The sequence below is a fragment of the Oxyura jamaicensis genome, chromosome 1 (genome assembly GCF_011077185.1).
Source record: "Oxyura jamaicensis isolate SHBP4307 breed ruddy duck chromosome 1, BPBGC_Ojam_1.0, whole genome shotgun sequence".
NCBI lineage: Eukaryota > Metazoa > Chordata > Aves > Anseriformes > Anatidae > Oxyura > Oxyura jamaicensis.
The window spans coordinates 1575047-1588332 of record NC_048893.1 but is presented as its reverse complement, the minus strand read 5'-3'; the positions used below and the strand labels follow the sequence as shown (position 1 = coordinate 1588332).

The 13286-nt window shown below is 45.4% G+C and overlaps 1 protein-coding gene across 2 annotated transcripts in view; it reads left to right on the top strand.

The window, feature by feature from the left end:
• Nucleotides 1–13286, top strand: part of EXOC4 (exocyst complex component 4) — a 379564-nt gene that overhangs the window by 316847 nt on the left and 49431 nt on the right. For both annotated transcript variants that reach the window (XM_035319681.1, XM_035319676.1), the window contains exon 13: nt 3723–3878. In XM_035319681.1, coding sequence (XP_035175572.1) covers nt 3723–3878 — 156 coding nt within the window. The remainder of the gene's footprint in view (nt 1–3722; nt 3879–13286) is intronic.

Genomic DNA, 13286 nt, shown 5'->3' with positions numbered 1-13286 from the left:
AATATTAGGAGGTGTTGCAACCGTGGGAAAGAATGGGGAAATAATTCAGAGGGACCTGTGTAGAAGTGGCTGTGTCCCAGCACTGATCGAGGCACCCTTTTGATTTAAATGGAGAACTCTGCCAAGGTCTCCAGTGGCTCTCAGTCCCATGAGTGAAACATCACCAAAAGGTAAGAAGAGCAGCAGTCGTGTGAGATAGGCTCTCAGAAAATACTGGCCCTAGAAAAGCAAGGACACCCAGCTCAGTCTGGAACTTGCTATAGCAGCCAAATGGACACCCGGCTCTCCTGCCCTGACACCCACTCCAGAAAGCAATAGGGTTTTTCAAGACAGCACATGCTAAGGATCTTAAAACAGAAAGGTAACTCTGTCCTCTGACTCCATCAGAAGACTCCCAAAGATGACTTTCATGCATAGACATCTGAAGGGCTACGATACCACTGTAAATAATTGAGGACGGAGGCCGAGTACTGAGGCTGCTATAAGGGAAAATAACAGGGAGTAATGGGATGAAACTGAGTAAAGTAAAACATGAGCACAGTACTGGGATTTTTTTTTGTCTAAGAGTTAGATTTGTTCATCTGTGAAATAGACTCCCAAGGGAAGGAGTCTATTACTTCAGTCATTTAAATCTGGAAAGGACAAAGCACTGACTAATGTATTCAGTGGAACAGTTGTCCTGCCTTGGCAGAGAAATGGCCAAATATCATCAAATTCAGTTTTTCCAACTCGGATGTCAGAGATTCTGGTGGAATGTTGTGTGTTTTTTTTTTCCAGGGTGTTGAGCAGAGCCCTTTTTTCATAAACGGAAAAACACTGAGTTCCTAATAGCAGCAGAAGGCCAAATTGATATTTTGATGCCGAGGTCTTCTGTGGCTGGAAACAGAATTCATTCTTTTCTGTCTGTGGCAGATTGAACATGAAATTTAAGGATAAGGAAAATTCGTATGTAAGTGCATGTGACAAATTCATTTTCACAAGTCCTTTGTGCTTACTGAGCAGAGGTTGTTTTCTTGGTGGCAGGTGAAAGGAGTGATAGGTTGCTCCGTGCTGGTGGGAAAAGAAGTCATTTCAGTTTCACGATAGATCAGTGTTGGCTCCTATCTCAATGCCATTTTCACCCTTTTCCTCCTCCAAACACATATACTCAGTGTGTTGTTACTTTTATTTATATTTATTGATAAAACATGCCTTTCAGTTAATTTAAAACGAGACTGGGTTATCCACATAACCGTTCAGAAACCTTCAGGGTCTTTATTGTATAACCCTTCCCAAAATCACCACCTGAATGGCAGTGAGCTCTGACCATCTGTGTGCCCCATGACCATCATGTGTGCCATCCAGAAGTGTGCAACCCAGTAAATGCCCCTGCGAGGTCCAGATTGACGTGGGTTGAGCCAGCACAGACAGGTCCATACTGCAGCACCCAGCGACTCTCAGCTGACAGAGCCAGCACTGAATCTCTGCATCTTTTCCATCCACAAAGTTTCTGCCCTCTCTGGGGAAGCCAGTTCGTCTGGGGGACAGCAACAGAAAAAACATCTATCTGGTGTTTGCACCTCGTCAGCCCCTTCCGTTGTAGGGCACAGCAAAGATGCACTTCTGGATGCCTTGTAGTGTTGTGAGCAAGGGGTGGTGGGTGTCTGAGGGGCAAACACAGGTCCAGGGTGTTGTATGTATTTTTGCTTGGTAGAAGATCCATCTCTTGGAGCCTGGTGGAGATACTGATTGTGTTGTCAGTCTGCAGCTAAGTCTCTCTGTAGGAATAGGATTTCTGAGACCTTGTCTTTTCAGATGCTTCATTTGTCAAGTCACTGCTTTTTTCAGTTGCCATATTCCCATTACAGAAGGAAAAAAAAAAAAAAATCCTGTTGGAGAGGGCATCACCATGCTCTTGCTGTGAGTGATGCAGACAGGGGGACACCTGCTTCTTCTTGGGCTGGAGAAGCAGTCCAGTTGGTCACCATGAGGCTTGCTAGTGAAGGAAACTGGTGATAGGATGTAGAAGGAAACACCTGTACCCCTAATACCCACTTGCCTTTTCTAAGAGGGTGAAAAACACTTCCCAGATCCTTGCAGTTTACCGAAAACCCAAGAGAGGGAGAGGACTCTCAGCTCACCGATATGCTGGTGAAATAGCAAGCATGGAAGAACAATATGTTGTGTGTGTTCATGGTTGTTCATGAGCAATCCCAACACAAAAAATAGGCAGCTAATTGACTCCTCCACGCAGAGCATCCCTTTTGCCTCCTGCAATTGCCGGTGAGGATTTCAGATTACTTACATTGCCAAAAATATCAAACAGGGAAAATCTTCGTAATTGGAATATGCTGTGATCTTTGATTTGATTTCACACATACATACGATTCAGCTGAAAACTATTATCAGATGTTTTGGATGACCGGAGAGAAGATTCAGAACCCTGTGTTTCCTTTCCTTGCTTCAGACCTGCTCCCTGAGCAGGGCCAGCTGGTGTGCGGTGAGCTGGTGGCTTCCACCCAGGTCTGCCTGGGCAGGTTTCCACATTGCAGGCACAGCACAATCAGCAGCGGCTGGCGGGCTCGGTTGAGATTGCAGAGAACAAATGAGCTGTGGAGAAACTACCTCCTCGCTCTCGTAGTGCAGGATGGCCTCCTCCGGTTGTGTAAATGGTGGTAAGTTGGATGATTTCAAATGAGGGGACAATATGGCCATTAATCCCTTGAGGGACTCTATCAAAGTGCATCAAGAGTTGTGAGCTTGAGAGGAATTTGTATCATAGAAACATGGAATCATTAGGGTGAAAATGGGTGATTAGGAAGAGCCCTCCAAGACCAGCTGGTCCAACCATCCCCCTACCACCAATGTCACCCACTAAACCATGTCCCCAAGCACCACGTCCAGCCTTTCCTTGAACACCCCCATGGACGGTGACACCACCACCTCCCTGGGCAACCCGTCCCAATGCCTGACTGCTCCTTCTGAGCAGAAATGTCTCCTCATTTCCAACCTGAACCTCCCCTGGCACAACTTGAGGCCATTCCCTCTAGTGCTGTCCCTAGTTATCTGAAGAGGTACCGTGTCCACTTGTGTTGCTGTGGCTTCCATCTATTTGCATTCATTAATACCGTGTGGTTTGCACATCCGTATGTGACAGTGATTTTAATTAGTAAGTGTGTAATCATGTGAAGAGTACAGTTTGATGTATAAGGACGTCAGACTGTCGGAGAATGTCCAGAGAAGGGCTACAAAGATGGTGAAGGGCGTAGAGGGGCCTAGAAGGGAAGACATATGAGGAGCAGCTGATGACACCAGGCCTGTTCAGCCTGGAAAAGAGGAGGCTGAGGGGAGGCCTCATGGCGGCCTACAGCTTCCTCACAAGGAGGAGCGGAGGGGAAGGTGCCGATCTGTCCTCTTTAGTGACCAGCGATAGGAGCTGAGGGAATGGGGTCAAGCTGCGACAGGCGAGGTTCAGGCTAGACATCAGGAAGAGGTTCTTCGCCGAGAGGGTTGTTGCACACTGGAACAGGCTCCCCAGGGACGTAGTCATGGCACCAAGCCTGTCAGAGTTTAAGAAGCTGTGCTCTCAGTCATACGGTCTGAATTTTGGGGTAGACCTGCATGGTGCCAGGAGTTGGACTCGATGATCCTTGTGGGTCCCTTCCAACTCGGGATACTCTGTGATTCTATGATTCTGTGATTCTAAGCTTTGTACTGATGTGATTGCTGCTGGTTTCCCATAGGAGCATCGCGCAGTCAGATGAAAAGCTGGTGATCAGCGCCTCCTGGGCTAAGGATGACGACATTAGCAGGCTCCTGAAGTCTCTGCCCAACTGGAGCAACATGGCTCAGCCCAAACAACTGAGACCCAAGAGAGAGGAGGAGGAAGACTTCATAAGGTAAAACATTTTATAGCCAAAGCTGTAAAAGGGTTTTAAGACAGCGCAAAAATGGTAAAATGTGCTGGAAACAAAGTAATTACGGTGTTTGCGAAGCTGTTGTGTCTCCAGGTGTGAGAAGGGTTTGAGATGTGTTTTTTCCTTGAGTGGAGTAACAAAACTCGAGTCCACATGCCCTTACATGAGGACACCAGCTTTGCTGAACTGAGAACTTTCTGAGCATTGCCTGCATTTGGTTCTGCTGATGGTAACAAGAAACCATGAGGGAAATGTGCTGGTTTGGAGACGTGTCTGGGCTCTGTTTATCAGCGCCTGTCTCATGATGGATTGATAGCTAAACCATCCTGCAGCTCTTTATCCTTCAAGAGAAAAAAGAAAGTGGAGCTTCTGCTCTGATGCAGCAGGAACAGAAGAGAGGGAGGCCACGGGTCAGCAAGGAGGCTTCAGTGGCAGCACCAGCTTGCTGCTTTCCTGCACTTCTTGACTATTCCTGCTTGTTCAGGCGCAGCTCTTTGAAGAATCGTGCTTGTAAAACAAATCAGGAAAGTGGCTGAGATTGGGGAAGGGATGAAAGGGTTGTTTTTAATTCAGGCAGATCCTTGTGGTGCTTGATGGTGCTATCCTGGTGACCCATGCAATGGAGAGTGCACCAGCCCGTGACCTAACAGTAGGGACAACTGACTGTACTGGGCAGGGATTCCCAGAGCTGGCGTTGCCACCACAGCTGCCCTCTGTTTGAGCTGGGACCCCGTGGTGTTTCACCTCCACCCTGAGCCCAGCAGCTATTAAGGACAGCCAAGAGTTCACTGGTCTTGAAAAGCAGTGGTACCTCCAGAGGGGATTCATGCAGAGGCAACTTTCTGTATCCAAACAAGATTGTTTCTGCCTTTTTTTAGGCAAGTGGAAGCCTGTACACGGGCGGAGTGCCTTTCCTTGCACGCTGTAAATCGCTTAGTCTTTGAATCATTGGCTCATCCTGAAGAAACAGGCACTTCTTGTCATTCCAGCGAGTCAAAAAGCTTGTCTACACATCCCCATCACCATTCATCACATCCTTGATTGGCATTTGGCTATAAAACAGTAGGAGTAAGTGAAGCTGTTGAAAATTAAAGTCTAATTTGCCCAGATTGTCATTTTACTTATTCACTGACTGCATGCACAATAACATAAAGATGATGCAGTCTAGAGAGAGGAACGAACAAAGTACAAAATACATCTAGTCACAGAAATGCTTGCTTGTACTGCTGAGGGTACTGCAGTAGGTATGGCAATCAGAATCGCCAGTGTTTTAAAAAGTCTTCAGTGACACTGGAAGAATCATAGAATCACAGAATCATTTGCAAAGCCCTTGAGGTCTTTGTGTTTTTTCTTTTTTGAGATTTGTGAATCTGGTCCCAAATTCCTTCTTTGCCATCAGATTTCTCCTTTGTTTCATGGCATGGAAGGGTGCTGGGATGCCCTCCTGCCTCCTTCTGTGATTTCTGAGCCATCAGCATGGGACACCAGAGCTCCTGTGGATACAGAGCTGGGTACTACTGTCTGAGTGTAACCTGTGCTAGCATAAATTCCTGGCCAGGGCCAAATCTCATGGCCAAGCTCAGTCTGATGATAGCAGTGCCAGTATTTTGCTCCTAATGTGCATTTTATTCCCATATTGTCATTTTACTATCCATTAATTGAAGTTGTGTTTTTTTTTGAAATTGTATCAGAGATGTTAGAATAGAAAGCCCTATTAGGTCATCTACATTGAATTCCCTGAGAAAAGCTCCTGTAGTCTGCCTTTTTTTTCACCTAGATGTTAGAACAAAGATCTTTTCTCACTATCCGTTTGCACAGAGCATCATGTATTAAGCCCCAGTTCCTCAGAGTGCTGTTTGAATGCTCCTGTAGCATTAATTTAAATGATAATAATTGGTCTGGGCCAGTTTTAGCCATTGATGGTAAGCGACATGGCTTATAAACTTCTTCAAGAATCTGCGCATGGTTGAATAGGTCTCTCCTGAAAGCTTCAAAATAAAATTAATTGCTTGTCCAATTTTTTGTCATCTTCTTTCCACTTTAGCACACTTTTTTCAGGCTTGCTCCTAATACAAAGGAACATGATTTCTTTGTTGCTGTTGCTTCTTTCTCTCCCTCTTGGCACTGCTGAAGAATTGGGAATAATTCTGCCTTAGCTATCACTGCCTGAAGGCTGCTACGGAGCCAAAGGGAAATGGGTCTTGCCCAATTAATATCTTGGTTAGGGTCATCTCTGTGATGAGAGAGCCTTTGAGAGTTCATTTCGTTCTCACCTGAGCCATCCAGGCTATTGAAAACACTGACACATAGAAATCCACCTGCATTCACTGACCCAGCTCCTCAGCTAACAGGGACAGGACTAAGCATCCTTTTGCTGGAAAGGAAGCTTTAAGCTTGGTGAAACGTGGGAGCATGTTCTGTCCAGACATAAAACAGGGCTGACGGCAGGGCTTGAACTACTTGGCAGCATCCCTTTATGAACGTTGCTGAATTAAATAGGTCCTGAAAGTTTGCCACTAGTTTTTGGATTGTGGCAGGAGGAGTCATCAGTGCACTGCTTTCTTTTCCTCCGCTTCCTCAGGTTTCCTGTAACTCATTTGTTTAATTAAAAGGAAGAATCCAAATGCAGTGCCTTTGCAAAAAAAAATCCTCATGCATATCTGTGTTGACAGTGATTGATTCTGTTGTCTTAACCTGCCACTATCTCTTTTGCGAATGGATGTCAAAAGGCAGGGTAAGCTGCTAGCAGAATCTCTCCATTAATATTCTGGTGTGGTTGGCCAGACAAAGGGACCTGATTGAGCATATTATAGTAGCACAGAACTTGGCAAGGGGAGAAAGGAAAAGAAAAGTCATGCCTCTATTCGTATAATTAGTTTTTAAAGCTCTGAAGGCTATTTGGCACTGGGGCGAGTGTGAAATATGCTGCCCTTATCGCTTTATAAAGGTTAGCCTTCAGTTCATTACTGAATCAGATATGTTGGTGATAAAACCCAGAGATGTATCATTTCCAGGTTTGCCTTTGACGAAGGAAAGCAATGTAAAAAGAGCTTCAGATCTGGTCACACTTGAGTTGTAGCAGAAATTTCTGGGTTTCAGTGCAGCTCTGCAGCAGAAGGGGTGGCAGGGGCTAAGGACACGTTGCACCCGAGGGGAATGACGTGTTTGGGAAGCTGAGGAAGGTATGTTGGCAATTCATGGGGCAGTACATCTGCCTGGAAACCCCAAGGTGATCTGAACATCACCCCCCAACGCAGATTGTTACGGTTGCAGATCAAAGATGCCAAATCCATGTTAGGGGGCGGATGGAGTGTTTGCATTTCCTCTCACCTTTTGACTCCAGCAGGCTCCTGAACACCAAACTTGGGATCAGATTCTCAGGCTGCAGCTGATGTAGCAATTTAAAAACCCCGTTCTCAGTGTCTCCATGTACCACAAGCCTTTTCTTTCCACTGCTTTTGTTTTTCTAACGGGGATAACCCTGACTGCAGAGTGCTCCAGCTGCCTGCTGCATCTCCCGTTCACCTGCAGATACTCATCCTCAGTCGCTCTGCACCAAAAGGAAGGGGTATAATCACCAAATTCTCCCAAATGGCGTCGGTCAGGACAGTTACACTATCCCTGCTTAATAGGATCTCTTCTCTTCCCTTGATTTTGCCAATGCTGTCCCCTGCCAGTACTTCCAATATAAAACTGGAGCCTGCTTGCAGATTTGGGACTACGCTGGAGATGTTTCACTGTTGGACAAGACAAAAACGTCAGGCTAAAGGATGAAAGCAGGGATAGACTAAAGGGAGTCCCACCAGAATGTGTGGCAGGAGCAAGAAACATACCCTCCAGTTTTGGGGCCGAAATCCTGAGTGTCGTGCAAGTTCATCAGCTGCTCCTATCACAGCTTGAATTGCTTCAACTGCTTCCAAAGGGATAGACGTGCTTAAAATTTTCTATTGCATAAATAGTCTGCAGAACTGGGAATGAGCTGGGACAATTTGCACCAGGCCTTCAAGTCCTTCCTTCATGCAAAATTGAGAGCCACAATGACGGGAGCGTGGAGCTCAGGTCCTGCCTTGAGGCAGGGTGTTCTTCCCTTCTTCCACCTCTCTGGCAGCCAGGAGGCACTGGTGAAGGTTTTAGTCAAAAACTAAGTCTTAGGTTGTTCCATCTGCTGTCTGGTGGGTGTTTTTTGTCACGTTAGATCTGGAGCTTTCCATTATTTATATTGCCTTTCGATGCCCAAAGCTCCGGTGTTTCATGGACGGCTTTTCTCTTTCTTTACGTCTTAGGTTTCCCTCCCATTTTCAGTCGTAGCTTTCCTGTCTTTCTTTCCTTGTTCCTTTCTCTCAAAAATAAAAGGCCTCCATCTCCAGCTTCCCAGGCTCTATTTCTTGTATTCACAGTACTTCTAAAGGGGGAAAGAATGGTCTGGGAAGATTGGCAGCAGGCTCTGTAGATGTTTTTCCTCTACTGGGACGATGAATCTGGGTGTGCCGTAGGTGTGAGTCATTTCCATTTGATGACAGTCTGCTCCTTTCTATGAAATGAGTATCTAGATCTCTTCTTGGATCTTAAGAAAAATGTGTTCCCTTCATCTTTTACTTGTCCTATGAAGATGAAGTTTGGGGGCATTTGGGCTAGGTTTGGGGTTTTTCATGAGTTTTAGTAGGGGGCAGTTGATGGTTATGTGTGTTCTGGACCTGAATCCAGGAAGAATCTCCCAGCTTCAGACTGATTTATCCTACAGATTGCAATATCTACTGAAATGAGTGCAGCAGTGCTCAGCTCTGCCAAGGTCCCTTTCTGGGTCCCCCTACACTGCGTGGCAGGGATGGAGAGGGAAGGCAGAGCAGGGATGTGGAGCTTCAGCTCCTTCACAAAGCTTTAACACCAGCTCCTGCTTTAACAAGATTTAATATCGTTAAATCACATCATTAGAGCTACACAATATACTCCGAGACACTTCCCTGTCTGCTGTGATAAATTATATAATACAAACCTAACAAGACCAGAATATTCAAATAAATTTAAGCGAGACGATGGCGCGTGATGCTACAGCTTAAAATTGTCAATTAGCGCTGTCTGCTTTTCGACGGTGTTGCGACCTCTCAGCGGAGATTTGGAGCTGCCTGGGAGTGCTGGCGCTGATCGCGCCGGGCCCCTAGTAGAGATGCACAAATTGTTGTTGAGGCGCTGCAAATCCCGGTGAACCTCAAATCTGGGTCGTTTTTAGGCTGGGCTAAGATCTTCAGTCCTTTAAAACGGAGTACCGTCGGTTGGCAGCGTGAATTGATATCCACTGAGGATGCTCTGCAGCATCTTTTCATCACGGCTACAATGCTGTTTGGATGTGCTGCGAAAAAAACGTCCTCGTGTGCTGAATTTTTAAAATAGCTTCAGGTGCTGAACCTTTGAAACGAGTGAAACCACGGCGTCTGTAGAAAGACATCTGGGCCGGGTTTTATTGTTCTTGCGGCAGCGAATCATTTCCGAGGGCTTCCTTTTGCAGGAAGAGCCCACGTGGGTTATTTGTTTTGGTGCTTGCACAATTTCTTGATGACTGTTGAACAAATTCTGGTGCGAGATGAAGAAACAAACCACTTTTTTTTCTCTCTCTTTCTTTATAAATAAGAACATAATAGGGATTTCTTTGATTTGGTTCAGGGGAAATCTGTCTGCCTGTGTAGTTCCTATCTACAGTTTTTAAGCGCAGTCCCCAAGCTGACTATGGCTAAAATGCAAGGATAGAAAACAAATTATCTTTGCCCTGTTCTCAGTTCAACAGATAACTTTAGGATATTTCCTAGACAGACACAGCTCTGCCTGCTGCTTTCTGCTGTGGTTTAAATCCATTTTGTTGCTTCTCCTCTGCAAGCCAATGCTCAGGGGAAAGGATCCCTCTGAGGTCTGTGGTCTGGAGGGTGTAAGAAAGGACAGGAGGTCCTCATCGGGTCAGTGTGTCCCTGGGGGGACTCCCAGGAGGTTCTCTTGTTGGCAGCTCCACACTCCCTCCCGGTGAGCTTTATGCTCGGCCTTATTTGCAGAAGGGATAATTGAAGCTAATTTCTTGGCAGAGAAAAAGGAGAGGAGCAGTAAGCGAATGTGAAGCTGCTGCCAAGGGTACATCAGAGACCTCCTTCCTCATTCTGCTGTATTGATGCGGACACTTGGCTGCTTCTCAGCCCTGCTCTGGCACAGGCAGAGTGCCTTAAATGTAGCCCAGGCCACCCTCATTTCTCACATATGCTCTTTTCTGGCCTTCCTTCCCTAGTGTACAAGTTTCCTGTCCTCCCATGTATAGGCTGAAACAGAGATGAGGGGAAGTCTCATCTATTGTCATCAGCCCCTGTGTTTCCAGTCAGTTTAGCTCAACAGGTTGTTTAATTTTATCAACAACTCATCCCGTAAATGCATCACCAGTGCTCCTGCTGTCTGGAGGAGAGGAGGGGGCAGCCAAACTGTCTGCAGAAATCTCCTCTTGGAAACCAGGACCCCGACTTCTCCCCATCCCTGCTGGTACCGAGGATGCGCTGTGCATCCCAGGCAGTATCCACGGGAACAGAACGGATCTAGTGCTGATACATTGCTGGTCACTGTGTTGGAAAAAAATATATATAAATGGATGGCTTAACAAAGGGAAACAAAATGAAGTGCTTTGTTAATCCAAGGACATAGCTGGCGCAGCTGGCCTTGTCTGACAAAGCGGAAATTTAAGAGAGAACCCTATTGAAGCACGTATAAATCCCATGGGAACTGAGACCAAAAGGCAATGAAGTGTTGTGGCACCAGCATCAAATACAGTTATAACGAAGAGTGAGCCCCGACAAAGGAGCAGCTGGGCAGTGAAGAAACGTACTTGAATGTTCTTTATTCACGGTGGAGCTGATACGTAATATTAACCCATTAACCAATATTAACCTTGGGCATTAGTATATACATACTGAATTACCTGCAGGAGAGTGGAGCCTTGCCTTTTGTTCCAGTTCCATAAAACACTCCATAATAAACCCCTCGGTTGTGTGGATTTCTTGCTTTCTAAAACATGTCATCTCCACAGCTCGAAATTTCATCCTTGAGTGCTCAACAAATTCTGAAAGTTTTTTTTGGTTTGGTTTGGTTTGTTTTGGTTTTTTTTTTGTCTTTTGGAAAGCTTTGGCAAAACCCAAAGGAAACTTTGGAGTTCAGGTAGGATGGGATCTGGGTTTTCAAAATCATGGTAATTCAAACCAAAGGTACCCACTGAAGCATCAAAAACTTGTAAATTATATGCATAAAATGGTTACAGATGAGTTCATGCATTCTGGCTCTGTCTTAGACACTTACAGGTACATAAGTGACTAGAAAAGTAAGAAGTACAGCTGAAAAACCGTACGGGAATCAAAGGTCTGAAGATGCTATCCTAAAATGCAGAGCTAATTTTGGATATTCAGATGATTTGCTTTTGTCATATCCTTACTGTCAAATGTTTAGCCTTGCAAATTTAATAAAGAAATACATGTAGTGAGTAGTCGCTCAAGCATGCATCCGGAATAGCAAGAGTTGGCTTCAAGGAGGCGTTTGCTAACAGCAGGCTTCAAGTTAAATTGTTGCAATTCACGAGATCCCTTAAAAGTCATCTTCTAGAAGGGAGTTATTTGCTGAAGGTTGTCTCTGTCGTAGATGCTCGTGCGAAAGGGAGAGTTGAGGTTTCTGCAGTCAAGGATATGTGTTTTTTAAAAAATATACATTTGCCGTCCTTTTGGCACAAACTTTGGTTGTTGTTTGAGACTGTCAGAACTGCATTTGTCGCAGCAGCGTTTTAGAGTATCGCTTTCCATAGCAAACCTGATTTGTTGGGAGTTAAAATAGGAAATGCGCCCTGCTTTGTGTTATATAGATTGCAGCCTGACGGAAAGCACTGTATTATTCATGCCCAGGCATCCACCCAAAGCAGTGCCAAAACCTTTTTCGGCGTGTGGGAAGGCAGCAGAGCCGTCCCTGTGCTCCAAACCAACTTGTAATCGCGGCTGTGGGCAGCGGCGCGCTCGTGACTCCGCATTTCACAGCTCTCAGATGGTGACTCACAAACAAGTGCTTTCTCTGCTGCATTTTGTATCGGAAAGCCATGTTAACGAAGGTAGAAATCCACCAAATGTTTCATTGCTTAACTTTTCGGAGTGATTAATGCAGTTGCCAGTGGGATTTGACAGTGGAAATCAAGAGGAATGGTTCGGTTTGGGTGGGAAAAGCTTATCTTTGACATGTCTTCTAGTCCCCAGGAGCAGAAGAGAGTATCTGAGGGTCTGTAGGTGGGCAGAGCTAAGTGAGCTATTTTGTGGCCACTGCAGAAGCCAATAACATGTTTTGCTTGAATGAATGATCATGCATTACAGAAGAAAAAACGCTCAAGCCTGGTGATGAGCTTGGCCATGCAGTTCAGCCTTGGGTTGGGCTTCGCAGGAGTCGCTCAGGCTGGCCTTGCCTGTAGCCTGTTATTAATATCATGCAAGTGCCCAGGCAGGAAGGCTTGCTAAGGCCTTTCCTGAAGTGCAGAAAGGATTTCATCTATTTCCAGTAGCCAGGACAGATCAAAATTAGCCCCAGCTAATGGAGAGGGAGGCCAGCTGAACTGCCACTGCCCTGTTCCATGGAGCTGGAGATGCTCCTGTGGCTGAGCTTCAAACACAACCACGAGGTAAGGTTGTTCCTCTCAAACCATGGCACCTAGGATACAGCCTAAGGCAACGTATTTTGTATTGTCAGGGCGAAGAAAATCCTCAAAGAGATTTTTTTTTTTAATGAAGACTCTTTTTTTTTTTTTTTGCCTTTAATGAATTCCATTGAGCAATTTAAAACATTTCAGCGTTGTGTTTTTTTTTTCTTTTTTTCTCAAGTGACAGTGAAGTCCCACAAATCTAGCGAGATGCTGGCAATAAAGCTGCTTGGATAGTATATAAAACGCCACTGATGGGATTATTTTGCTGCAGTTCGTTGCAGTTATTATGCTCAGCAGCATGATTCCTCATTGTAAGTTCATAAAAGAGCTAATGACAGGAAGTGGAGGTTTGCAAAGTTGAATGAAAGTGGAATGCAAATGCGTAACAAAAAGAGCAACTAATGATGGGAACAGTGTACTGAGGACCAGGGTAAATGTGCCGTCGCTTGGAGTCTTTCTATAAAATGCACTTGGCTTCATCCAGGAGTTATTGTAATCAGGTGTAGGGACCGTTGGGTGATTTTCTCTGTCCTAATGGTACTCAAAAAGTCATCCTACCTACCTACCATCTCCTACCTGCAAAAGCCTTGGGGGTGTTTGCCATGCAAAGAGTTTTACCAAACCAGTTCTTCGTGGACATGAGTACTGGGAAAGTTAAATCTCAATGCAAAAGATGGAGCGTGAGACTGGAGGGAGCATTT